The sequence below is a fragment of the Lepidochelys kempii genome, chromosome 17 (assembly GCF_965140265.1).
Source record: "Lepidochelys kempii isolate rLepKem1 chromosome 17, rLepKem1.hap2, whole genome shotgun sequence".
Classification (NCBI taxonomy): domain Eukaryota; kingdom Metazoa; phylum Chordata; order Testudines; family Cheloniidae; genus Lepidochelys; species Lepidochelys kempii.
Window position 1 is genome coordinate 7,079,013 of NC_133272.1, and position 27,972 is coordinate 7,106,984.

The 27,972-nt window shown below is 39.1% G+C and overlaps 2 protein-coding genes across 9 annotated transcripts in view; one reads left to right on the plus strand and one right to left on the minus strand.

The window, feature by feature from the left end:
* The window catches only part of MYO19 (myosin XIX), a 44,221-nt gene extending 41,569 nt beyond the window's left edge, over positions 1-2,652 (minus strand). For 2 of the 3 annotated variants that reach the window (XM_073315397.1, XM_073315395.1), the window contains exon 1: positions 769-2,652. The gene's annotated coding sequence lies outside the window, so the exon portion shown is untranslated. Of the gene's footprint in view, positions 1-449 lie in introns of all 3 variants that reach the window. The other variant, XM_073315396.1, reaches the window with a different exon arrangement.
* On the plus strand, positions 1,003-27,170 carry GGNBP2 (gametogenetin binding protein 2). Of its 6 annotated transcripts, none has more exons than XM_073315404.1 (15): positions 1,003-1,097; positions 2,506-2,630; positions 8,086-8,166; positions 9,693-9,946; positions 10,787-10,885; positions 16,777-16,902; positions 17,022-17,135; positions 19,859-20,068; positions 21,202-21,376; positions 23,073-23,267; positions 24,195-24,345; positions 24,561-24,686; positions 24,780-24,931; positions 25,532-25,774; positions 26,500-27,170. In XM_073315404.1, exons 2-15 carry the CDS (start codon positions 2,538-2,540, stop codon positions 26,701-26,703), a joined length of 2,223 nt encoding a protein of 740 aa, XP_073171505.1. In that variant the 5' UTR covers positions 1,003-1,097; positions 2,506-2,537; the 3' UTR covers positions 26,704-27,170. The 6 variants fall into 6 exon arrangements, with proteins under 6 accessions (XP_073171505.1, XP_073171502.1, XP_073171506.1 ...); XM_073315401.1 differs by lacking the exon at positions 1,003-1,097 and adding an exon at positions 1,299-1,405; XM_073315405.1 differs by lacking the exon at positions 1,003-1,097 and adding an exon at positions 1,299-1,405 and having other exon boundaries at positions 19,859-20,062.
* Positions 27,171-27,972: the final 802 nt, after the last annotated feature.

Genomic DNA, 27,972 nt, shown 5'->3' on the forward strand with positions numbered 1-27,972 from the left:
ATTTAGCTTAATAACCTGACTGAAAAGCCCTGTTAATACTTGTATAATGTAGGCAAACGCAGAAGAGGGCCTGTTAGCGGGTGATAGTGTAGCCCAGTACCTCATCTAGAACTGGGTTTTAAAGGTGTGAGCTTAGCCCATGCTAGAAAAATCTAATTCTGTATAAACAAGGCAAAGGGCATGCCTGATAGCACAGCTTCAGACATGTTAGTCTGTGTCCTCACTGGCATTAACAGAGTTTTTCAACTATGTTAAGCCAACCCGCCTCAGCTAACATGACGGAAAATCCTCTCACCTTTTTTCCCCCCTCAAGACAGGGCCTTCGAGCTGGTCTACACATAAGTTTTACTGGCATAGCTATGTTGGTCAAAGAGGGCATGATTACTTTTTTTTACCAACATAACTATGACCACAAACGCCCTAGCGTGGACACAGTTAAACCAGCATACCTGCTATAGCCAGAGGAACTCCATAAACGACGCCCGTGTAAGGATTTTAATACCCATGTAACTGTGGCCAACACTGGAGCATTTTGCTAGTAGTTTTATTGGCATAACCAAACCCTCCAAGTCAGGGGTGTCTCTGGGAGGTGCCGTGGACTATGTTCCCACAGAGGGTGGAGAAGTAGCTGACTCTCCATAAGGCCCCCCTCACGGGGTGTGTACCCCTCTTCAGACAGGGGGCTCCAGGTCCCCTCAGAGGAGGGTGCCCCCCACCCTCTCTCTCTCCCCAGAGGGTCTCCCCCCGTGAGGGAGGTGCCCCCCTTACCCGCACAGCGGGGAGCGCGTTTCCTCAGCCAGCGCCTCAGGGCAGACGGGAGGGGCGGACCGATCCCGCCTCGCCGGCGCTGCCCCGGCGCCTCTCCATGACCCGGGGCTGCCCCGAGTCCCCTCACACTCCGGTTCAGCGGGCACTATCCCCAATACCCCGGTCCCTGAGAGCGGAGCACTTGACGCCCCGCCGGACTATTTCCCGAGGCGGCGGAGGGAGCCGGGCGCTGGGCCCCCGCGGCTATTTGTGACACCTCCGAGGCTTCCCACTGCCCCGGTGAAGGCCGAACCCAGCTCGGAGGCCCGAGGAGAAGGCGGTGGCGGGAGGTAAAAGGTCGGCAGGGCTGGGCGCGCGGCCTGGGCGGGTCACTCGCTCCGCCGCCCGGGAGCCGAGTGGGTAAGAGGGCGGGGGTCTCCTTTCAGCGGCCTAGGCCCGGGTGACTCCGGCGGGCGAGGCTCCCCTTCGGCGAGGGCGCAGGGCCGGGCGCGGGGACGGTGGTGGGGGGCGGTTGGGCCGCGGTCTCTCGCGAGAGGTAGGCGGGGCCGGGGTGGCGCTGAGGAGACGCGGTAGCTGGGGCCCGGGCCGTCCGCTGGCTTGTCACAGCGCCTCAGGCTGCGGACTCGCTCGGGAGCCGGTAAAGGCCGCCGCGGGGCGAGCGGGGCGGCCTGACAGGCCCCGCAGAGGGTGACGGGGGCGGCCGGACAGGGGAGGCGGGCGCAAGGGGGCCGGGGAAGGCCCGACGGGAGGGGAGGGCCCCGCTGTCGGGATCCCCGCCCGCCGGCTGGCTCCGGGCTGAGCGGCCCCGGTCGGCGCCCAGGCCGGGGAGTTGCCTGAGCGGGTGGGTCGGACGCGTGGGCCGCAGGCAGCCTCTGGTTCCTCGGCGTGCCCAGGAAGCGGCCGGGGCAGGGCGCTACTGGGCCCCGGGGCGGCGACGCTTTGCTCTGAGCTGGCGGGGGCCGGGTCTCTGCTGGGGGGCCGCGGAGGGAGCGGGCCCCTCTTTCCTCCTCCCGAGGCGGGCGGCGGCGCCCTCGGAAGAAGGGGCCCGGTGGAGGGGAAGGGGCCCCGTCCGGGAGCGGGGGGGCCGGGCTCGGGAGAGAGGAACCTCCTCTCCGCTCCTTACATAACCGCCGTGCCGGGAAGCGCCCAGGTGCTGCACGGCGGTGACCGCCCCGCAGACGGGGCTGAGCCCCACGAAGGGATGGGCGGATCCTCCCGGCCCCCCTCTGTGTGTGTCAAGGCTTCAGGGTAAAGGCCTATTGACAGCCCGGGCGGATTCTTCTTCTCCCCCCTGCCCCCGGTCGTAGTGATCCCGCAGGAAGGGGGTTGAGTCCTAGTAAGCCCTTGATAGGCCTGGGCAGACTTTCCGTGATCTGCCACAGTGCCTCCCCGTGGTTTGGTGACACCCCAATAGAGGGTCAAGGTTTGACTCCTCCCACGTCCCGCTGTCTCCTCCCACATGCTGTGTCGCATTTCCCAGTCTTTACACCTTACGTCCCATCTCTTATCCGTCTGAGTTTCTTCCAGACCCAGAAACAGTGACCTGAGTACAGAAAATGGGTGTGGGCTGGGCGGAGGGGGTCTTTTGCATTGGTGCCTGGAAAGATGAGATTTTTAATGTACACCCTAGTGTGTTGAATCAGGCGATCTGTTGAAGTGGACTCATTTCCCTGCTGGTGAAAGTGTTTTGTAGAACCTGTGCTCTTATTTACCTTTCCGGGGCTTGGCTGTTTGCAGGCTGAAGCTAGGAGGAAGCAGCAACAGCAGAGATGGCGCGGCTGGCTGCAGTTTGCAGAGACGGGGAAGAGGAATTTCCCTTCGAAAAGAGGCAGATCCCCCTCTACATAGATGACACCCTTACAGTGAGTGTCTGTTGTACAAGTGACACCTAATCTCTATATGTATCTAGCTGAGCACCTAGCAGTTACAACATAAACAGAGGATATGTTGCAATTCCTAGGCGAGGCCTTTCTCTTTAGACATGCCTCTTAGGCTCCTCCTTTGAGTTCTCTCAATGCGATAATCTTTGGGAATTGATAACGCTTAACGCAGCAATGCGGTTTTCACCAGACTTCTTCAGAAAAATATAGGTGACAAAATCAGAAAATACTTTTTGCTTATTTGGGGCCCATGTATGTACAATTTCCAAGAAGTGGTAGGCATTGTGTCTGTCTACCCAAAAGTAAGGCAAAGCAATCTTTAAATAATATAGGATTAATATAATCGGTGAATCATGAAACTCGGGTAACAAACGAGGCTGGCCAAATATAAGTGACATTTTAAAATAAGTGAGAAGAGGATTAAGTGGATTGGTGGTAAATTTGTGTTTAAAATAAAACAATTTAGGGATGTTGATGTTGTTTAGGTCCTGCATCAGAACATTGTCCTTTGTACAGTTCTCCTTGAATTGCTTGATGGTTTGGTTGTCCTGTCTCTCATTGCACTCTTCTAATGTTCAAAATCTACAGTCGTGTGATTTTTTTTTTTTCTTCTCCCCTCTTCCCTATCTGGTGAATGTGGTAAAATTAACTGAATGTAATTTGGGGGGCTTTGGTTTGGGATCCTCTTGGGTGTTTCACTGGAAGGTGCAAGAAAACCCATAATTAAAAACTGTGGCACAACGTGCCTATAGAGGAAGTGTCTTCCTAACCCTAGCTGGTTAGTATTTGCCTTATCCCTGAAGCATGAAACTTTATCCCTAATTTTATTTTTATCCAATCTAATGGAACTGTGGATAGTCTCATCCATATTAATGTCCTCTTTTTTAATCCTATTAAGTTGTTGGCCTTGATCTATCTGGTGACAATGGATGATATATGTTTATTTTAGAGTAACAGCCGTGTTAGTCTGTATTCGCAAAAAGAAAAGGAGTACTTGTGGTACCTTAGAAACTAACCAATTTATTTGAGCATAAGCTTTCATGAGCTACAGCTCACTTCATCGGATGCATACTGTGGAAAGTGTAGAAGATCTTTTACACTTTCCACAGTATGCATCTGATGAAGTGAGCTGTAGCTCACGAAAGCTTATGCTCAAATAACTTGGTTAGTCTTTAAGGTACCACAAGTACTCCTTTTCTTTATATGTTTATTATGCATTGTGTAAAAAGTTTCCTTTTATCTGTGTTAAATTCCTGTTTTTCTATTTTGGTGATTTTCCTGGCTTGTATTATGAGATGATGAATAGGAGTGCCTGATGTGCTGTATTTTAGCTGTTAAGTATTTTGTATACGCATTTCTCCTCTCTGGACTAAATAGTTCAGTCTCTTCATATGGAAGGATATTCCTGCTTCTAAGCATTTGTTACCTCTCTAGACCTCTTGTATTTCTCCTGTGTCTTTTGAAGTATGACTAAAATGAAATACAGACCAGGGAAGTCTTGCTGTTCTGCCTAAGTCACAATTTGGGTAATTTAAATTTTGCTTACCTAAAATTCCTTCTTATTTTAGTGGGCTGAAATATTTTTCTCTTCCTGTCCTAAACGGTTAGTGTTGTTCAGTGCCATCAGACTGTCATTGTGCTTTTAAACAAGAGGTAGGCTACAGTTGTGATTGAAGAGGTTCCTGTGTATAGCGCTAAGTTGTTTTGTGATCCCTTTAGGTGAAAGGTATTTGTATAAGTACTGTCATTCTCATTATATAGAGACATTACTATTGGTTCAGTCTCATTCTGTTACCACTATGGAGTCACAAAAAAATTTCACGTTTCTACATATGCTGGAAGCTCCTCTTTAACAGTTATGGGAATAGTAATTGGGTGGTCTCCTTGGGTTTTTTTGTTTGTTTTTTGTTTTGTTTTGTTTGCCCTAGGTCTTAAGTATCTATAATACTTTTTCAGATACTTAAGAAAAAAGTAGTGCATGTTCTGCAGTTGTCTGCAAAGCTTAGCTCTAGTGCTTTACTTTTTTTTAAATTTAAAAGTTATCAAATGAGTGTTTGTTTGATGTAAACAGGCTGGTAGTAACCCATCTAAAACTTAATTAAAAACATAGGTGATTGAGAAGGTCTGCATCTGTATAAGTCATTATGCAAACTTAAACTCTAACTGAAGTTTAGAAACAAAACATCAAAGTGACCCGAAATTGGTAAATGTGTGTTTGAACTAAAATGTGGTAGAAACTTCCTGCATCATCTAGGAATAATGATAAAGTGGCATAGACATTGCACAGATGCAGTATCATTTTGCCCCTTTAAATGAAGAGTGCGCTAGCTTTTGTGTCCTGTCTTCTCATAAAGAGAAATTGCTGAAAGATTAAAATAATTTACCTTTTCAGTTTATGAAAATAACATACTCTATATGATTTGTAGAGGGGATGGGTTTGATTTGGTACTGTGGGGACTTCCTCTTCCATTTCAGAACCTCAGGAACTGACTGGTTGCTGTTGCTCCTGTCCATAGAACTTCATCCAAAAGCTTAATCTTTGACCGTTTCACTGTACTGTTCAGGAGCCTTGGAGGGCATTCTCTGATGTTGGGGTGGAAGACAGAAATTACTTATTGGCCTTTCTTCACTAATAGCAGCAGATCATTCTGGTACATAGCACATTCCCAGTTGGAGTATGATATCAACACTGACAAAGAACGTCAGTTTCAGGCAGCTGGTGGAAATTGCTATGTGCAGCATGATTGCATACCATATGTGGCATTAACTGGCAGAGAATATATAGGTGCAGGGAACAATTATTTATATTCCAGTAGCACCTACAGGCCTGAACCAGGTTAGCCCATTGTGTCAGGCACTATACAAACATAGTAAATGTAGGAAACCAAAATCCTGCACCAAAAATGACATGCTGTTGCTCGCAAAGTGTTATGGACCACAGAGGCATGTAAAGTGGGACCAAAGGAAGGGCAAAAAAGAAGTAGAAACCATAAATGGCACAGGGTAGTAAAACAGAATCCTCTAAAGAATAGAACGAAGCATTCATGTTCTAATGGGACAAAGGTGCTTTCAAGGCTGGGAGAATAGATATTATCATTCAAGTAAACGTCTTTCTAGCTGAAAGAGTAGTATTGGCTGGCTCTAAAGAGAGATGCATCAGAGCTCTGGAGTTGGTTTCAGTGTTGTGGGGGAAGCAGAAGCACAATGAGGATTTCAGAAGATTGCGCCCCTCTTCTCTAGCCAATTAACGAGGCAAAGGAGTTGGTGAAAAGGAAAATGGAAGCAAACTACTTCATTTTTAGAGTTGACATGTTAGTTCAGCTACTTGTCCAATTTAAAGGGACGGTAACAACAGAGACTTCTGTTAAATTACAGGGTTTTTTTCCCCCACACGTTAGCTCACTGAAACTGAATTTTAAAAATAAATTTGACTTCTCTGCATTTCTCTGTTGGAAAATGAAAATCGGTTAAGCAAACTTCACTTTTTTTTTAGTCAGTCTTTCTTTGCCTCTCCATGGTGCAATTTGAAATGTAAACGCTGAAGCAGGTTTCTTGTTTAAAACAAGGATGTTTCTATCCAATGGAAACAATTTTTTAAATAAAAATCTAAGTTTGGGACTGAATTTGAACTGGTGTGGGCCCTGATTCCATAAAGAGCTCTGTGCAGGCTGATCCTTACTTACTTTAGTGGGGCTCTGTGAAGACTCAATGATCCATGCACCTGGAGCCAGGTGTAGCATCAGGGCTTCAGTTCTTTCAGTAGTTATAGTCAGCTGAGTTGGAATGTTCTCTGCAAGGTTGTTAAATGAAATTAAAGGTAATAAGAGGAAGAAATTTAGCTATAGTTATTTGGTAAGCTACTAGAGTAAGAGTGGCATTGTAATATGTTACATTTTTTAAGTAAATGGTGTTTAAATTAAAGGTACACAAAACTTGGACTGTCTGCAAAAGATTAGCAGATTAGTTTTCTGCATCTCCTCTGTTATCTGTTATACACATTGGAGGAACTGTGAAGAGACGTATCTTAATTGTACCTTTGAAGGAGTCCAGTTCTGTATGTCTTGTGGAATGCGATGAAGGCAGGGAATAGCAATTTGAATACTAAAGGAAGAGACTTGTGTTCTCCTAACTGCAGCTGGTAAAATGTTTTTTTTATTGTTCCAGACAAAATATTTGTGCACCCTTGTTAAAATGGTAGAACAGAATTGCCTGTTGAAACTCCCGATCCATGATGTGATACTGAAATTTAAAATAATATTAACTGGATTGAGGGAACTTGCACTTTGTAAACAAGAAAATATTTTGCTGGGTTTTTGGGTGCAAAATAGATTTTAGTGCTTTTCATTATTTAAATAGTCATGTTGTTTGACTCTCCGTTAGCAAATGGCACCATAAGTGAATACCAAATCACCTTATTTTTCCATCTTTTGGCTTCCATGGTGCATGATAAGTAATTAGGCAAGAAATAGTATGAAATATTGTACCAATTATCACATAGCTCTGTGGATTTAACATCTTGCTTTGAACCACTTGAGAATTGCACCTACAGTCATCCAAAGCAATGTAAATGCCTTTGGAATACCTTGTTAAATTAATATTTTCTTAAAATTGATACTTTGCAAGAATAGACTGTGAAGTGATTAAACTGTCGTACACATGTTTCCATAACTTTTTTTTTTTTCTGTAGTTGAACTATTGGATCACTTTATATAATGCCTTGCAATAATGTGTGGTGGGTTTTCTTGTTTGTTTTTAATTGAAGCACTTCTTCAAATATTGTAGATCAGGGTTCTGAACCTTTTTCTTTCCGAGCCCTCCCCCTCCCCCCAACATGCTATAAAGACTCCACAGCCCACCTGTGCCACAACTACTGGTTTTCTGCATATAAAAGTCAGAATTGGTGTTAGCAGGTAGCAAGCAGGGCAGTTTCCTGGGGGTCCCCACAAAACTGTTTGGCTTTAGCTTCAGATGGCGGGGCTCAGGGCCCTGGACTTCCACCCCATGTGGTGGGGCTTCAGCTTTCTGCCCGGGGCCCCAGCATGTCTAACACTGACCCAGCTTGGTGGACCCCCTGAAACCTGCTCGCGGCTCCCCAGACCCTGGTTGAGAACCACTTTTGTAGATCATATTAGTAACATAAATATTGCTGTCTAACCTAATGATTGTTGCCACTTCCTAAAGAAATGTTTTAGAAAAGCACATGTTCTAAAGTGTCTTCTAAAACAGCAAGACAAAGTTGAATGCTTTGCTGACCATTCTGATACCTCTGTATGGAGTACTCTTACATTTAAAGTTTCCATTATTGTAATGTGAGAAGAATGAGGCGATTCAACAGGCAACTGTACATGGATTTTTTTTTTAAAGGAAGTAGAATAAAGTCAGGTCTGGATTATGTTTGAATTTTTGTGTTCTGAGAGGTTATTTTTTTCTTGTTTAGATGGTGATGGAATTTCCCGATAATGTGCTAAACCTTGATGGACATCAGAATAATGGTGCACAATTAAAGCAGTTCATTCAGGTAAGACACAATCCTTAACTTCCTGTCAGTTTGAAAAATCCATTTGCCAGATTTTACTTTCTCTGGTTACTTGCTTTATGGTATGTACTTCTTCAAAGCTGTATCAGTCACCATGTTGATAAAGTACATTGCTAGCTTGATGTGCAGTGAAATGTGTCTTGGGCACTAGCACCAAAAGACACTGGATACATTACGCTTTTGTCCCATTGCAATTGCTGCTCCTTTATTTACACTCTCTTCTTTCCAAAGATGAAGTACCATGTTATTTAAAACAGAAATTTTAGCAAAGTGACATCTGGTTGTCAGTGTGTATTTGTGTATTATACTTTACAGAAACTGTGATTCCTAATTCTATTTTAATCCATTATTTGGTTTCAGGATGCTGCTAATCTGTTTATTCTATTATAAATAAATTTGTCACTTCTGAACATAAGGTGCCTGCATCTACTTCCAAGGCAGGGGTGAATGCACTAATTTATAGTATGGTTAACAGTGGGATTCTAAAAAAGCAAATTTGTGGTTCTCACAATTTTTGGTGTGGAAAACTGTATGTTAATGAAGTTGGCTTTTTGGGGTGAGGGGGATATCCTGTCTCTCCTTCTTTATTCTACCTCCTTTAGGCTGGGGTTGTCAGCAGTAGACAAAGTAGCTTCTTTCAATATTGTACTTTAGTTTTAACTGTGGTATTTCTGACACAGATGCTGCATGTAAAGTATTGCTATGCAGGATAATTGCACTGTTTCTTCTGCTGTTAGTCAAGTATTGAGTAGACTTGCGGCATAGCATCATCACTGCTACACTGTTGCTTTATTTATCTCTGACATTTTGGTAATATTTTTATGTTGGTATTCCTTTAAAGACTTCTATCTGCATTTTTTACATTTGTTTCAAGTAACAATAGAAGATTAGTAACATATATTTTTTTTAAAATGCTTTTCCCTCATTCATACCCCCAACTTGTGCTTTTGATATCTGTTTGTATGGTCAGTTTCACTGACCACAGGGAAGAGAGAAACATGCTGTGTTGGGTTTTTTTTGTTTTTGTTTTTGTTTTCTTAAACAGGTGTTCAGGCTCCTGCAACTATAGAAATGTAATTGAAAGTTGAGGGGCTCTTTATTGTTATAGGTGTTAAAATCAAAGTCTGAAAGTTGTATCCCATATTCAGTAAATGATGATGATTAAGCAAAATGTTTGTTTCCAAGAAATGGTACACACTCTCTTCTTTTAAGTTATTAATTTTTTAATATGAAATTGCATGTAGCTTTCAAGAAAAAATCCTTAAGTGTGGCCTGAATTCTTAATAGGAGGACTTCAAATCTCACTCTCCTCTCCCCCCCCCCCCCAAAAAAAATGATATTTAACTTGACGGAGTGAGCTGGTGACCTGAAATTTTGGAGCTGCAGACAGTATCCACTAAGGAATTTTGAAAGGAAACTTCTGTGAAAGTCTAGAATTCTATAATAAACAACTTTAAAAATCAACCCTTTAGAAATCTTAATTCATTGCATCTCTCTCTATCTCTCAGCGACATAGTATGCTTAAACAGCAGGATCTAAATATTGCCATGATGGTGACATCGCGTGAAGTCTTGAGTGCACTTTCTCAGCTTGTCCCATGTGTTGGCTGTCGTCGTAGTGTGGAACGTCTGTTTTCCCAGCTCGTTGAGTCTGGAAATCCAGCACTTGAGCCCCTTACGGTAGGGCCAAAGGGAGTCCTTTCTGTAACTCGAAGCTGTATGACTGATGCAAAGAAGCTTTATACTCTATTTTATGTGCATGGGTAAGTTTAACTTCTTAGTGATGTATCAAAATGCAGTCACTCGGCTTATTCTTTCCATGCCCCTTTCTGAAAGAAATAAGCTAACTTCTGCATGTATGTTTTGCTTAGTTTTCTTGTTGCAGATATGAACGTATTATTGGCACTGTGATCAGATGCTAATTAACTCAAAAGCAAAGCTGAACTGGAAATTGTGTGATCTGTTAAACTATTAAAGTTTAAACTAGCTAATCTTTCAGATGACAAGTTGAATTTGTTGCTTTTTCCAGTTGCAAAAAGGATTCAGAATTAGTATTAAGATTCTTAGCCAATGGCTTCCAAGTGGCCATATGTGACTTTCGTTGGCATGTCTAGAGGAAGGATGCTTGCAATAGAACAGGATTTTCCTTTTTCTCTAGATTGTAATCATTAAAACAAATGATATTTTCTTACCATTTTATACTACAGTAAGTTTGCGCGTGGGGTGAGAGGAAGGAATGCTTTAGTGTAGGAAAGGTTGGACTTAGTAGGCACAGAAGAGGCTTTGTTTTCTATCGATAAAGGCATAAATGTGTCTGGATGGCATATTGGACTGTGATTCGTATTGCTTGCTAGAATGGTTGGTTGGGAAAATGCCTACTGCCCTCCCCTCCTTTACCTGAAACGTTTTACCGGCAAAGGCAATAATGAAAACAGGAAAAAGAAAAGCTTAGAGTTAATAAAGGAGTGGCACAGTATTTGTATCTCTGATAGTGTCTGTAACAGGTTGTCTTCATTTAATGTTTGCTGGATAATCTTGTAAAGATTTGTTTGCAAAATTGTAACTTCAATTTTAAAACTGATTTCTGAAATGTGTCTACATAGGTCCAAATTAAATGATATGATAGATGCAATTCCAAAAAGTAAGAAGAACAAGAGATGTCAATTGCACTCCCTAGACACGCACAAGCCAAAACCTTTGGGGTAAGTTAAGAGAACTTGGATACTACGTCACTAAAGTATATTGTGTACATTTAAAATCTAAAAATGTTCAAAGAACAGAATTATAGATGAGTAGTATTTCCACAATTTGTTGTTATGAAGAGATAGTGAAAATTCTGTAGGTTTATCTGATTTTTGTAGGCAGAGAGATGGGGGGCCAGCAATATACAGTATGGAACTGCATGCATAGGTCCAAAACCCTTTTAGCAGCCTCGCAAAAGCAAAATTTTATAGCTATAAAACTGTTTCGAAGGTCGTATTCCACTGCTGTAACTTCATGTCTGTGAACTTTGAGAGTAGAAATCTTCACCAGAAAAATCTGATTTGAAGACTTTGAATGGCCCCATCTACATTGGCTTTCAAACCATATTTTAAAAAGTGCATATATATATTTTAAACATGTATAGCATTGTGGATGGAGCTAAACTAGTGTGCAGCTGTTCTTAAATATGGTTGGAAAGCCAGCACAGATGAACACTTGCAGAGATTAGAGCAAAGTCTGTCTTTCACTTAAACAGTGGAAACTTATAGCTCTCTCACACTATTACTGTTATTTTTACAAGCCAATTTACTGTTCGGTCTGCTGTCAAACTGAAACAATTGTACAGTGGTGTGAACCTCATTATGTTAGCTCAATGTTAATTTGAAACCCAGATATGTTCACTTATCCAGTCCACTTAACCACTACTGAAAAATCCAACCAATGCATGCACATCTTAAACGTAGTGATATTTTTATATTGTTAGCTTGAAACAATATTTCATAATGGGTATAGTCAACATTTTTTAATTTGACAATTCTTTGCTGATTTTGGAATGGGTGGGTGTCACTTTTTTGTTATCTTCACAAAAAATTGCATAATTATGAAAATTGTGAAGAAAATCCCCTCTTTTACCAGGTCTTTCCTAGGAATAGCGCCATAAGCTCTTTGAAGCCGGGACTGTCATTATCTTTTACTCGTAAAGGTTTACATAATGGGATCCCAGACTTACTGGAATCTATACATTACTATAATTTAAATGTTAAATAAGTCTTTATATACGCAAATAGCTAACTGTTGTACAGAACATTCCGATAATTGTTTTCTACTGTCCTGCAAATCTGAGCTAAAGAAGTGTTTGTTTATATTGCTGTCAGCTAGTGTGTTGGACTCCTGTGATAGTTTTTTTTATGGATTATAATACTTGTTTAAAGCAATAGTCAGTTTGGTTCAATAAGCTCAGTATTTTAGGGCAAGACTACTTGCCACAAAATATAAAAGTTGAAAATCTGGGAGTAGCAACATGCAGGATTGCGATCTAGGGTGACCAGATGAGATGGACAAAATATTGGGACACATGGGGGAAGCAAAAAAAAAGGCGGCCAGAGCCGAGCTGCTGAAGCAAAAAAAAAAAAACGCCAAAGCTGCAATATCGGGACAAATTTTTTATCGGGATGTCTGGTCACCCTATCGCAATCATATCAATTTGGGGATAGCAATATGCAGAATAACAGTCGTATCTACTTCCCCATGTCCAATCCTGTGAGTATTTCAGGTGGGATGTGGAGTTATTGCAGTTTTCTACTACCTCCATCCTAACAAATATGATGTCAGTATCAAATGAACGAAGACAAACTGTTCTGAGTGGCTCGTTCTGTTGTCACAGTTCCTCTGCCCAGGTAGCTGTTCTCACATCAACTTGAAATATTTTCTCTCTAACGTGACCACTGAATCTTCTTCTTAATAAACAATTAGGCCTAACTTAGTCCCTAAGCCCTTGGTCAGAGCTCTGATGTGTATGTTAATGCATATTAGTAGCCCTGATTCTCTTAATGTCGTCTACTGAATTGCTAATTGTTTTTTTTATCACGGTTATTTGCTTTATGTGGCTGGATTTTTTTGACCCTGTGGAAAGAATTGAGGGGGGCGTGGAAACAAATAAAACCACAGTTCCTTTGGGTGGAGGGGGGGAATCATGATACTAACATTACAGTTGCAAACCACCATTCTGTCAGCTCTGCTTCTATGTTGTATCTCTTTCCCTTTGTCTGGTCTATTTAGATGATGATATCTTCAGCACAGCGACTGTTTTTCATGTGTGGGGGTTTTTTTTTTTTTGGTACAGTACCTAGCACTGCAGGGTCTCATTCTTGGTTGGCCCCTAGGCACTGCTGGTAATCAAAAGAGAATGTGTAATAAAGATAAATTAGATCAGTTTTCATGTGTTTAATTGTGCTTGTAGAAGCTTTCTGTAAGTCTTTCATACATCTGTGTGAAAGTGTGCAAGATTCATTGACTGCAGATTTTATGAATAAACATGTTTTGAATTGAATATATAGTATGTTAGTATAAATAGACTCAAGTCTAGTTAACCATATCGTTTATTCAAAATGTGATGCCATAATATTTGACTCATTTGGACTGTGCAGAGCTTGAAGTATTAAAAATGCCTAAAATTCATTAGTTCCCTCCACCATCATAGGCGTGTACACACTTCAAAATATAGTTGGCTTTTTAACTGTAAAATTTACTAGTTGGCTGCTGCTATGACATCTTGCCATTCATGTTGTCTGTCTTGTTTCCATATTAGGTCGTGGTCTTTTGATTTTAAAAACAATTCAGGCAAATAAATAAGATATACTGAATCTCTAGTTGGGTGGGATTTACTTTGCTAAGTTGAATGGTGTAATAACGGACTGCAAGGGATGTAAATGTAACTAAGCCCGGGTCTACGCTACGCACTTACGTTGATATAATCCCCTGAGCAACGCAGTTATACCAACTGAACTCCCCCTGTACACAGCACTATGTTGATAGGAAGTCTTCTCCCATTTACATAGCTACTGTCTCTCTGGGAGATGGAGTACCTACTGTCGGCATAGGTAGCGTCTTCAAAGCGCTACCGTGGTGCAGCTGAAGTGCTGCAAATGTAGACAAACCCTTAATTAGTAAAAGAGAAATTCTTAGAAAATCTTGTGATCAAAAGTATAAGACTAAGTGAAACAAAGATCCAATATAGTCAATGCTGGAGTTGCAGAACATACCCTTTAGAATACTGCAGCATGAGTTAAGGAAAAGGAGAGTGCATATGTGTTTACAAATATGTATAGGGAGATGGAGACATTACTCCATTTTAGCTTTTCTTTCAGAAGTCCAAATGAAAGCATGAATTTATCTGATCTCTGTTGGTTTTGGAGGCAATAACTGAGGATTAGTAGGGGGCAAATAACCTAACTTTTTTCAAGACTAAACTTAAGTTCGTGGAGGGGATGCTATGATGCAGTTGCCTACAATGGCATGTCGCTCATGTGCAATTGCTATTAGTAAACAACTCTGGGGGCTAGAGATGGGATAGTAAATGGGGAGAACTTTGAGTTCCTCGAGAATTCTTTCCTAGGTGTCCGTTGTTTGGGTCTTTCCCACATGATCAAGATCTAACTGATCGCCCTATTTGAGGTCAGGAAGGAATTTTCCCTAGTTCAGACTGGCAGAGACCCTGGGTTTTTTGTTGTGTTTTTTTTGTTTGTTTGTTTGATCTTCCTCTAGAGTTTGGAAGCTTGCTTGTTTGAACTAGAGTAAATGGTAGACTCTTTGTAACTTGAAGTCTAGATCATGAGTTGAAGATTTCACTAACTCACCCAGAGGTTATGGGCGTATTACAGGAGTGGGTGGGATGAGGTTCTGGGCAATGTGCAGGAGGTCAGACTATATGATCATGATGGTCCCTTCTGGCCTTATAAAGTCTATGTAAATGTTATCCCTCATTGGAATGTATAGGAACCTTGTCAGTATCAGTTGTGCTCTGTCTTTGGCAGAGTAAACAACAACATGTCAGAGCTTGATCAGAAGTTTCAGGTTGTAGGACAAACTTTTTTTTTTTTTTTTAAACACAAACTTGTCTTTCATTTATGATGTCCATTCTCTGAGAGGCTGGGTAGGAGGAGGGAAATAAAATTGATACTGTTTTTTGTTTTGTTTTAAACTCTGTATGTCTTGAACTTGAGATAACAGTAGCTAGTCATTAGTTCCATCTCTGACTAGATTAAATATTTCAATAAAGAGAAATATAGTTGGTAGTACACACTGTTTTGTGGCATAAGCAGAGGCATAGAAGCTAGAGTAATATAGCAAATCCAAGGGAATATGACAACTTTAGTCTTTTTTGCACGTTGATTTCTGTAAGATGAATCCTCAAAAGCCGCTTTTTCTCTAATAAATGAATATATATCTTATTCTCAGGTTGAATCAGACCAAAGAGGATTATGAAACAGAATGGTTCATACATGAACATAATTAAAATTTTGCCTTAGCTCTCTCAACTTGCATTTTATATATATATATATTCAATAGTATGCAAATTGAGGCTTCCAACTCTCAGATAATGCTGTATGTAGTCAACGTGTGTAGGAAGTTTAAATTACATGGCTTGCGGTTTGCTTAAAATATACTGTTCAATATAGTACTGCATATACTATTATATATTGCAGAAATCCTCAGGTACTAGCAATATTGCTATCAACCCAACTAAATTTGCAGTTTTGAATGAAGGCAAATGTATTAAGAGCTTAACTGAGGAGGTGGTATAGAATTTACGTGTGTGTCCAAGAATAAATAGTTGTGAATGATCTTCAAAGTAACTTCTGACTGATTTTATTTTTCCTTTGCAAGAAGCCTTGCCTTTAAATAAGATAATCACAGCTTTGCATTATGCATCTTATATATAAGATTTAACATGGAGTTTTAATTTGTTTTCAGTAACATACTAAATTTGTAGTTATAATTACAAATAGTCAACTACTGTGGTTATTGGCTGACAAGTAGTTAGGAGCCTATAGTCATACCATCTATTGAATTGTAAAAAGCATATCATTATTGTGTTCCCTTTGGGGCTCAGAAGATAACTTTAGACTCCACTTCAAGTCTTAAGGATTATTTACACTTGGAAATTTTATCAAAAGAACTGTTCTAAAATAGTTATTTTTGACAAAAGCCCCAGTGTGGACACTCTTGGGCCTGGTCTACACCTAAAACTTAGGTAGACCTAGCTGTATCTCTTAGGACTATGAAAAAAAAAGTCACTCCTTGTGCAACATAGGTTGTCCCACTTTGACGGAAGAATTTTTCTGTTGACATAGTTGCCGCCTCTCAACAGGGTGGATTTACTAGTGACCGAAAATCCTTTCCATTGTCGTAGTGTGTCCACACTACAGCGGCATAGCTGCAGCTGTGCTGCTGTAGTGCTTGTGTAGTGTTGACATACCCTTATTTTGGAATAAGCGTGTCCTTTTCTGATTTAGATACATCCTTTTCGTCCATAGGCGTATTAATGCTGGAATTTATACAGAAATAAATTTTCCAGGGTAATTGTTTCCAAATCGCTGTTTCGGTAAACTTCCAAGAGTCAGCAAGCCCTTCAGTAAAAGTGAATTGTTTCTTCTCTGCCATACAACTGCTAATTCTTTCAGCAAATGTATGCTGTTTAAGATAACTGAAATATGGTGTTTTAGCTTTGAACTTGAAGTAGTTGATGGTATTGAAGCATGTCTTAATTTCAGATTGCAAACTAAATATCAATTTGCTGTGGAAATAAAGATTGTAGATACTTTACATGAAAAGTAGTACTTGATTTTGGGGGTGGGGGAAATGTTACCTACAACTTGTCATTGAGATCATGATTCTTGCAGAAAACAAATTCCATTTGATAGTCCTTGTCACTGATTTTATGGAAGAATAATAATTTTTCTGGGACGTGCAATGCTTTCCTGTATCTTGGAATATATAGGATTCAAACTCAATTAGCTACTGTAGGATTTTGATAGCATGTTTCAGGAAAACATTGTAGTTTACTCTAGACGTGTTATAGCTGTAATTTTTTTTTAATACTATGCTACAGTGAAGGGAGCAATAGCACACTCAGTACAGAGAAATTAGGTGCAGATAAGAAAAATAGTGAAGACAACAGGAAGGAGAGCAAATGTAGGATCACTTTCCACTATGGACCTTTCCAGGGAGCTGCCAGGTAAAATAATTAAAGAAAAATAACACTACTGCTTTCCTCTCTCTCTCTCTTTCTCTCTCTCAAAAGAAACTAATGTGCAGTTTTTGTTTTTAATTGGTATGGTATGTTTCTTTCTGCAGGGGTTGTTGGATGGATGTGTGGGAACTCATGTCCCAAGAATGCAGGGATGAAGTCGTTTTAATTGATTCTAGTTGTCTTTTAGAAACATTAGAAACATATCTGCGAAAACACAGGTAAGTTAAGGGAATTAAAATGTTTTTTACACTCTATACCTTACATACTGGGGATTCTCTCATGAAACAAAGTATATAAAGAATACAGTTTGACGTTAAAGGTCAATTGAAAAGGTCTTTGTTGAGCTCTGACAATTTTGCAAAGCTCTGCAATAGTTGATGAGACACCAAAAAACAAGATGTACTATTTGGTTGCTTGATAGTAATAATGCGTCATAGCAGGAGAAATGTAGAACCCTAAGATCAGGCCTTAGCTTACTTTCCATTTATGATTTTTAGCTAGTACAACACTGTAACTTGTATCTTAATTCTAGCTACGTAGTCACTTGAGATATGAAATGGCATTCTTTTTTTTAATATATTTCCTTTCCCATTCAATAAAGATTGTGGAAGTCTTATTTGCAACTATTAAACTATCATGTGGCAGCTATTAGAAAAATATCAGAGGCAGTTGACTTATCTGAGGCATCAGCATTTGATTTGATGTAAACTATTCTCAGAAGATAACTTAAGAATCAAACTCCACATGTTTACACTCTGTGCCCCTTTTTATTGAGTTTGATTGAAGAGTATGAGCAGTACTTCCAAAACTATTTCTTGATCTGAGAGAATATTGTGCTATAATTGACCTTTTTAACTTGCTCTTGTAACTTAGTCTCACAATTTAATCAAAATGTAGTAACAAGGCAATGCCTGGATAGAACTTCAGACCATTATTTTAACTTTCTAGATTGAGTGTATTTAAAGCAAAACAATGGTAAAAGTTTCTCAATACTGTTTCCTGTTATACTTTTAAAAGAGCAGGTAAAAATCAACCATATTTAACCATCAAAATATGCCTATGTTTTATGTATTAAGTTAATAAAAACAGTATTTCCAGTGTTTGACATTTTAGGTCCTTTATACCATATTACACTTTGTAAAAAGTGTTTAGTTTACCCCTTGCATTAGAAAAATATATGAAGTAATTCTTTCCTAAATGTGCAATTTCTGCATTTTTTTTTTTTTAAACGTATACTTCTCTTAGAGTTCAATTGATCTGTGGATCAGCCGGCTGGCTGTTATAGCTGTATATTTCCAAAAAGGTTCAATAAAAACTTGTTTTGCCATAATATTTATGGGCCCCGTTCAGCAAACTTAAGAATTGCTTTCCGTTTAGAATTAACTGTCTTAATTTGGAATTACTTTTATGCTTACACTTTTAAAATAACAATGAGAACAAAACCAGTGAAAGTAAGGGTGTTCAATTAGGGTTGCTATAGCATCTAAATTATTTTTAATATTGTAAAGTTCTTAATGATCCTTTGGCACCATTATCTCTAATGCGTAGGAAAATATAGGACAGTGTTTTTTTTAATATTCTGGTCAGTGTGGCAACTGGTGAGTGTGCACTAAATCACAACTGCATATGCATGGCAGCTATCTTACCAAATTAAATTCTTTACCTTACAACAATCCAAAGGTACCAATATGTATTATGAGAAAAGAAAACCTTAAAATTCATAGGAACAGAGTGTTTGATAAAACTAATCAAACAGCTGTCTGTCACAAACAGCTTAAGTCTTTTTACAAAATTCAAAATAGCCTTTAGTTGGCAGTATGCCTAATATAATATGTTACTGGAACCTGGATAAATATTTCTATTTTCCCTCACTTGACCAAATAAAAATAGGATATAAATGGGCCACTGCTTAGCAATTGAAACGTGGTTGACTTATAAAATATTGTCTCTTTCAGTAGATAAAACAATTTTTGTGGGGGGGGTTAGTGGGGAAATATAACACCATACAACCCAAAGTTGACATAAGTAGGCATGCAACTTTTCAGAATTTAAAACTGAACTAGGCGCACATTGAGTTTGGACCATAGACTTTTTTCTGTAGCTGTCAGTCATTTGAATAATTAAAGCCTTGAATATCAATATTACTTCTCAAAATAGTTTTAAGCTTGGTTCTATTTTTTTAGATTTAGCACTTTTCTAAAAGTGAATAATGCACTTCACAGCTAGTTGAAAGCCCTTAGTGCACTGTTTTATGACACACTTAAGGTGAATTAGATACCTTGTATAACCACACATCTTTGTGCAGCTACTTGCACACATTTTATTTGTTTAATATGTACACTTCGCTGTAGTAAAATCTAAGGCACTAAAGTAGTTTATAATGGAAATACTGATCTTATGCAGCACATACTAGGTAAGAATGTATTCTTTGATGTCTCCCATTATTCACTGTAGTTACTTAAAACATTCTGAAGTCGCCTTACAAAGTCACTTACAATGTGCCATAGATGGAAAAATAATTTTAAAGGTACAGGAATTGTTGTGCTGGCTTGGACCAGTGATTCACCTGGTCCAATATCTTGCAGGAATCTGCATAATAGACAATATGGAATAATCTGTCCATAGGGGAAGTTTCTTCCTAATGCTAGCAGTTTGTGGTTGGTTTATGCCCTAAAGTATGAAAGGTCATATTAACAACTTCATTATATTATAAAATCTACTATATACTTTGGATATTATCAATGTAAGTCTTTTTAACATTTTTGTTTGAAATATCTTAACTTATAGTGGTTTAGTTTAATAAATGTAATATGCACGGTTATATTCCTAAATGACACTTATAATGGTATTAAACTCTGTTCTAAATTGCTACTTCAATAAGAATACTCACTCCTACTCTTTTTTTTTTTTTTTTTTTTTTTTTAATTTTATTTTAATACAGGTTTTGCACTGACTGCAAAAATAAAGTGCTTCGGGCATACAATATTCTTATTGGTGAACTAGACTGCAGCAAAGAAAAGGGATATTGTGCTGCACTTTATGAGGGTTTGCGTTGTTGTCCACATGAACGTCATATACATGTATGCTGTGAAACAGACTTCATTGCACATCTCTTGGGTCGAGCTGAACCAGAGTTTGCAGGAGGGTATGAGTATGTAATTTGCTAGAATGGGCTATCTAGCGCTTTGCTTCTTTATTTTATTTCTGAACATATGTTGCAAGAGTGATGATTAATATTTTCTGGCTCTGCTGCATAACGGATTTTTAGATGTAACCATTTCTGTTTGATCTATACCTTCATGATAATGTTTCAAAGCAGTGAACATTTCATTAATCTCTTGGCTCATTTAAATCTATAAGCAAAATTGTAAGAAATTGTTAAATGCCTTGAAATTAATTTGTTCACTCGTTAGGGCTGCCTTGCTTTCCCATTGAGGTGTTCAAGATATGTGAAATAGAACGGGAATCCTGAATGAAAGTTTTACTGAGTAATTTTATATATATAAAATCCATAATTTAAAGATTAATTTAGCCACTGTCCTAAAATCTTCCACTGGTAATATAGTTCTGAACTTGAATAACTTAGACTTTTCCTCACTGTTGTGCGTGTTGTGAGAAAAGCAGAAGCATGATGTTACAAATACTTGTTTTTAATAGATAATGGTTTATAAACTGGTACTGGGATACAGTTGCTTTATTGCAAGGTAGGTAATTCGTAAACTTGCATTCACCTTTTTTGAAAGATGTTATAAACATTTTGTTTCCTACTTTCTCTCTTAAAGGTGCAACTAAAATTCTCACTAGACTATAAACTAGATAGACGATGAATCCTAGAAAATCAAATGTTTAACTGTGCCCTACTGACATTCAGAATTATAACAAAGTTCTTGCAATATCCCTCCACCAGTAGAAATCATGTACTGGTGGGATAACTCCCCTCGAAAGCCATAGAATGGTAGATGCAATGCAGCCTTAAGGTGCTGTGCACAGGTGAACGTGTCATGAGAGCGATTGATGCAGCTTCAGATTTTTGTTCTGGTTCCTTGTATTTTGCATTTGCATGCGGCACAGCAGAACTCTATACAGTCATTACTGTCATTATGCAAATGTCTCTTCAGATTGTTTTATCTTCTGTAGAAATGTTCACATTCAGCTGCCTTAAATGTACAGTAAATAGATTCTGTTGACTTTCTTAATGAAAGGAATAGTTTATTACTGTGCATATCTCTACATCAATAAATTGTTCATCATAATCCAAACCAACTCAGTATAATCTTGTTCCAGACGAAGGGAAAGGCATGCTAAGACAATAGACATAGCCCAAGAAGAGGTTTTGACTTGCCTGGGTATTCATCTTTATGAAAGACTACACCGAATCTGGCAAAAGCTACGGGCTGAAGAGCAGACATGGCAGATGCTTTTTTACCTTGGTGTTGATGCTTTACGCAAGAGTTTTGAGGTAAAAATGGGTGGCTATTTTAAAGTCTTATGACTGAGCATTTAAACTAAAGGTTTTCTAAATTAACTATTAACTTACAAAAATTATCTAATTCTTCACCATTTATGATTTTCATTCTGACATGAAATGCAGCTTCGACAATGGGAAAAACACCCCATTATTTTATTTTCCAGTCCAGTGCTGTTGTACGCTGGACTCTCCACAGTGAACTAGGTCACAGGGACATGGTGAAATCTTCTCTGTGCTACAGGTTTTAGCTATGCTGTAATAAGGTTACCTTATTTAGTTTTAACTATGGTGAAGAATTGGAAGGATGGGGAAGCCTTTGAATTACAAATGCTATAGCAAAATGCCTACACTCAAACAAAACTGCGTTCACTGGAAACTTCCAAGTACTTGGGGGAAGGGGAGAACCTACAATACCTAAATTTGGGTCAGAACCTTATCTGAGTGTCCTTTTAACATTTACTCACTCATGATCTCATGCATCCTTCAGTGCCTTTGACACTAAAATTCCAATATTTTTATTGGAATAGTTCTGTTTTCCTCATCTTGTATATTATATGGTTTTTCTTTTTTGCTGGTTCCTTTTCGTAATGACTGTTCTGTGTCCAAAATCTTTATGAACAAGTTTAAAGAAAAAGAAAAAGATGAAAATCCCCATTGGGTGAAGTTTTAACTAGATTAAGGCTCAACTTGTTCCCACCTTATAGCCTTACAAAACATTTTGTAAGAATTTTTTGTTGTTGCTATAGATGTGGCTCTGAATTACCAGTGCTTTGCATTTCCAATTCCCTAATAAGGGAGCTGCTTTAAAAACCACAGCTATGGGGGAGCCTGATTTTTAGTCATAACATGACAGGTTTTTTATTTTGCAAAACCTAAAACCTTTGTTTTCCAATATGTTAAAACACACGCTTGAAAATTAAAATCTTCCTGTGATTTTTTTCGAAGGGCTGGTCTACAAGGGTAGGATGTAAATATAAACCATTATAGTGAGACTGGTATAACTCCCCAAAGCTTGTGTTGCTTTGGAAGTGGTTTAAGCTTAACCAAGAAAAGCCACTCTTATTCCAAGATGAGTGTCCACATAGGGAGTTATGTTTTGTCAAAGTTCCCATATATGCACGCCCTTATTGTGATATTCTTAACTCTAAATACATTATGGAAGATTCTGATGTTTTTTTAAGGGTTTAGATTTCTCATCTTGCTGATGCTCCAGGCAGCTATACCCATGAGAATACTGCTATGTCTTTATCTGTGTTGCAATAGTACTATAATTATTTAAACAGAACATTTTTCCAAATCAATTTTCTTGCTTTACTCTTCCACTTTTCACGTTGGACAAGGAACATTCACAAATCTGTTTCACTAATGTTTGTTTTCAGGTTTTCAATGCACTTCAATTCCACTTACATTTCTTGAAATAATTAAATCATTTAATAAAATTTATATTGATGCATTTTTATTCATAAGTCTTCTAGGAGCATCCTTCCCAAAAATCTAAATTTGGGGCCACATTTGAATTGACAGTTTTCCTTAAGCACTGGGAGTGATCGTGCTATGATTGACTCAAAGTGCCTTTGAGTCAAACTACTTACCAGTATATCCTTTTTATTGCCCTTTCTGTTTTATAAATGGAGAAGCAAAAGTTTAGCTTTAACTCCTTTAAACAGGCTTTGAATTTTATTAACAGATGGCTGTGGAAAAAGTGCAGGGTATTAGTCGATTGGAACAACTCTGTGAAGAGTTTTCAGAAGAGGAAAGAGTACGAGAACTTAAACAAGAGAAGAAGCGCCAAAAACGGAAGAATAGGCGGAAAAATAAGTGTGTGTGTGAGATTCCTGCTCCCTTACAGGCAACAGAAGAGAAAGAAATAAGTCAGGAGAAGGTAAATATTGCTGATCAATTGGTTTAACAGTTTCTGTTGCTATTGATTAACTAATTTTGAGTTAATAACACTCTGCGTTCTCTTGTTCATCACGTTGTTGGACTCTACAGTGCTTTTTTTTTTAATTTAATTTATGTTTATTGAGGGACTAACTTTTTTTTTAAAGCGTCTCTCTAAGGAACTTTATACTTCTTTAGAATAGTTTTGCCTTCTTGTAAAGGAATAATTTTCAAACAAGAATTCTGATTTATGGAATTACTAAATCTAACTCTGGTTATTTGAATAGGTAATAACCTAATTTTTTTTAAAAAGATGACTTAACTAAAGAGAACATCAGGTTTTGCATGCTACTCAAAGACAAGTACCACCAATGATGGCCTTTTATAAAGAGACTAAGGGTATGCCTACACTTTAATTAAACGCTTGCAGCTGGCTGATGTCAGCTGACTTGCGTTTGCGGGCTTGGGCTGAGGGACTGTAAAATTGCAGTGTAGATGTTTGGGCTAGTGCACAAACCCAAGCACTGGGATCCCAGCCCGAGCCCTGCAATCCCAAGTCAGCTGACATAGGCCAGCCACAGGTGTTTAATTGCAGTGTAGAGACACCATAAAGTACTCTTCCTTACAATGGCTTCAAGTTCTGTGCTGCTGAATCTAGCTATCAGTAAATGTACCTATCTTTGAACTGTTGGAACAGGGTTCTCCATGGCCATGTTCTGGGAAAGAAAGGATGTCTTATTTAAGTTTGATATTTTGCTTTTTGAAGTGATACAAGCAATATGATATTTAACAGCCTTATCTGACCACAGTAGTTTCTCGTGTGGTAGGACTATCCTTTCTAGAGATTTAAAGAAAGCAGAAATAGACCAACGTTATCAGCTGGCTGGTTATTTCAACACTTGCGTACCTCTCTTGGTTTTGTTTTAAGGAAAACGCAGACTTCATGGACAATAGTTGCAAAGCCTGTGGTAGTACAGAAGATACTAGCAGTTGTGTAGAAGTAATTGTTACCAATGAAAGCACTTCATGTACCTGTCCCAGTAGTGGCACTCTTTTGGGTTCGCCTAAAATAAAGAAAGGTATGTTAAACTCATTTTTTATAAGTGGTTATTCTGAAAACATTTTAATGTAGGGTGAGGGAAGATATTTTCAGACACTTTCTTTTGGAAAAAATAGTTGGAAGAAGTAAGAGAATATGAATTAAAAATTTAAGAGCTTCTTGTTTGTAGATCCCTAACTAAAGAACCTATAACTTAACTGCTGTAGATTACAGTAACTTCTCATTTCATCTCAGGTTTATCTCCACATTGTAATGGTAGTGATTGCGGCTATTCATCTAGCATGGAGGGCAGTGAAACGGGATCTCGGGAGGGTTCAGATGTAGCCTGCACTGAAGGCATTTGTAACCATGACGAAAATGGTAGGTTCAGCAAGAACTTAATGTTAACATTATCTTAGTGTACAGAAAGCATAGAAGATGTGTTTGAGAGAGGAAATCAACTGTCTTTCACAGGTGATGAGTCATGTGTCCACCGCTGTGAGGATAAAGAGGAGGATGGGGATAGTTGTGTGGAATGTTGGGCTAATTCTGAAGAGAATAACACAAAAGGCAAAAACAAAAAGAAGAAAAAGAAAAGCAAAACGTTGAAGTGTGAGAACGAGCATGTAAGGACAACTGCTTGCTTTAGAATTCTAACTTAGTTATGCATGTATTATAAAATAATTATTGCAAATTCCCTAATTTGGATTGTGGCTAATGCTACAGGTATAAGCAAGATGGTGTGGGTTTTTCATCTCCCTCCCTCCCTCCACTTTCTCATTCAAAAAAAATCTTTGAAGCAAGTATCAGATTGTCTTGAAAAAAGTCTCTTTATTCATCAGCTACCTATACACTTTAGTAGTGCATTTTTCCCTTATGCCCTTTCCTCTTCCTGTATACCTCAACCCTGTTCAGGTGGGACACACCTGTGATAGGCTAGTTATCTCTATGGTCCCGTAATCAATAATACGTAGGTGAAGGTAGTAAACTAGCATACCAAGTGCCCATTTCCCATCACCTGAAGTATTCAGCATTTGAACTGGCCTTCTCTACCCCCTTTCTAAATACTGCTTTGTGGAATTGTTTTTGTGAGGAAATACTGTCCGGTGTGTCTACCAAATCGTTGTATCCCAATCATGAAATCAATTCAATATTACAGGTTTAAAAAAAAAAAAAAAAAAAACTTCCAGTAATCCATTGTAAATTATCTTAACTCTTTGATTCAGAAGCGTGGAAGTTGTATTGCGGACCCAAGTAGCCGGGAGACCTCAGGAAATACCATGTGCAGAGAGTTTCCCCTTGACAAGCCCAGAGACCCCCAGGCTGAAAGCTGCTGCAACTCAGAAAAAAATGGGCAGCAGCTGCCTTGGTTTGACCCCAGGAAAAAGGTGTCACGATTTGCAGAATCTACAGAACCCTCGCTTGCTCCTGACTCGGGAAAGGGCACCAAGAGCTTAGTGGAACTCCTTGTAAGTAACCGTTCGTTTGTTTGAAGGCATAGGTTTGTAGCCTGCTGCTCTGAATCTTAGGTTCTGAGGAATTCCAACTCTGTATGTGGTATGCTAAGGCTTGGTACAGGGAAGAGGTAAGTGGAGATGCACCTCATACCTTGTTCCCGGTGTTCTGTTCCCGGTGTCTGGTTGGTTGGTGTTGGTGAGACAGCCTTATGGGAGACGTCTCATTCTAATTTTTGAGTAAGTTGAGTCAGTGGAATGAATAATAGTGGCAGAATGGCAATCTTGTAATGAAGATGTGAGCACCATTTGTGCTCTTGTGGAGCATGCTAGTGCGAGCACAGATTTTCTCAGACCATTTCCCCCTTTTTTTCATTGATCTGCATCACTCCTTATTTTGAAAGTTCCATATTAATGCCGTAACCTTTCACCTGAAAACAGAATAACTCTCTAAAGTGAAACAGTGCTGCTGCTTAATTTTGCCAGAGTTCAATGCTGAGTAGACACCGCATGTAGCAAAGCATTGTGAATCAAACCCAGATCACTGGGCTAGCTAGTTAGGACTTATGTGTTGCCACCATGTGACAATTGTTCTTTGTTCAGAGCAACTGTAAACTTTGAACAACACTGTACATAGGTATGAAACTTGAACTGGAGACACTGTCATTTTACAGATTAGAGAACGTGCAGTGTTGGAAGAGCAATGTTCATATTTTTAACTATCTTTTTTTCCTTTGTAGGATGAATCTGAATGCACTTCTGATGAGGAAATCTTTATCTCACAAGACGAAATACAGTCATTTATGGCAAACAACAAGTCTTTTTACAGCAATAGAGAACAGTACCGACAGCATCTGAAGGAGAAATTTAATAAATACTGCCGCTTAAATGATCACAAGAGGCCCATTTGTAGTGGTTGGTTGACAACGGCTGGAGCGAACTAAATACAATAAAATAGCTCTCTTTCATTGAAATCCTCAAGATGACTACTGCGCCTTCTCTTTCAAAACCTTAATTTAGTGACTTATGGCAAAATTTTATCTTAAAATCAATGTGATCCTTTTTTTTTCCTTTTTCTTTTTCTTTTTTTTTTTTTTGGTGGGGAGATTGGTGGAGGTGATTTTGTTAATTTTGATCTTTCTTCAGGCTTGTTTCTTTAGTTGAGTAGCTGTGCAAGCCTCTCATAATTTATGCCATCTCTTTTCATTACATGTTTCTCTTACTGTGAGACTTACAAAAAGCAACCTAGTGGCAAAGTAATGTTGTACCTATAATTCTGTACAGAATGACAATGAGCTGAATATAAGATTTTACAAATAGACATCCATTTGCAAAATGTTTTGGATGTAATATGTTAAAGCGCAATGTGCAAAATTTAAATAAAGAATATTTATTAATATGCATAGTAAAAGTTGGTTTAGATGTTTCTACTTTTCATAACATTGTGGATATAAGTATTACCAAGTCTTTTCAGTGCAGCTAAACTACTGTACCATCAGTCCCTGTTGGTAGGTTTTGATAGCAGAACTGAGTTGAGTTGACCTGCCCTTTTCCATACAAACTGATTAAATGCTATGTCTGGACAAGACAAATGCTAGTACTGATGAGTAGTATCCCAGCGTCTCTTCCTTATTTTCCTCCTTACCTCACAAAACAGACTGGAAGCTTCATTTGAACAAATGAAAAGCAGACAGTATTTCAACACACGTGGAGGGTTGCTTACTGGAGTGGTGGATGCCTTGGCTGGTGGAAGCCTGGAAGATGGTTTTGAGTAGGTGACTACAGGTGCTTTTGCACAAATGTACATTCAGCTTTGGTTAGTTTAAAAATACAGTAACATAATGTTGCAGCCTATTAGTCTCATGGGATTATTTGTTCAGTACTGAGGACAGGAGGGGTGGGAGAGGTATGCCAGCATGAAAAATGATTAGCCTTCTGATTCTTGGTAGATGTGGATTACACAGGTTGTCTGCAGTAGACTACATTCAACTGGAGTAAATTGGTACAACTGGCGTTGAAGTCGTTGGGAACTATCCCCTTACTTTATGGTGGATTGTAACCAATTGTGTCCTGCTTTTACCGTACGCTTCATTCAGAACTTGGTGTTAATAGTAGTGCTTTTTCCAAAGACTCTGCAGGTCATGGAATCATCCGTGTACTTCATGGGATGGGGCTAAAGGAAGTAGCTTTTTAAAAAACAAAAAACCCAAAGC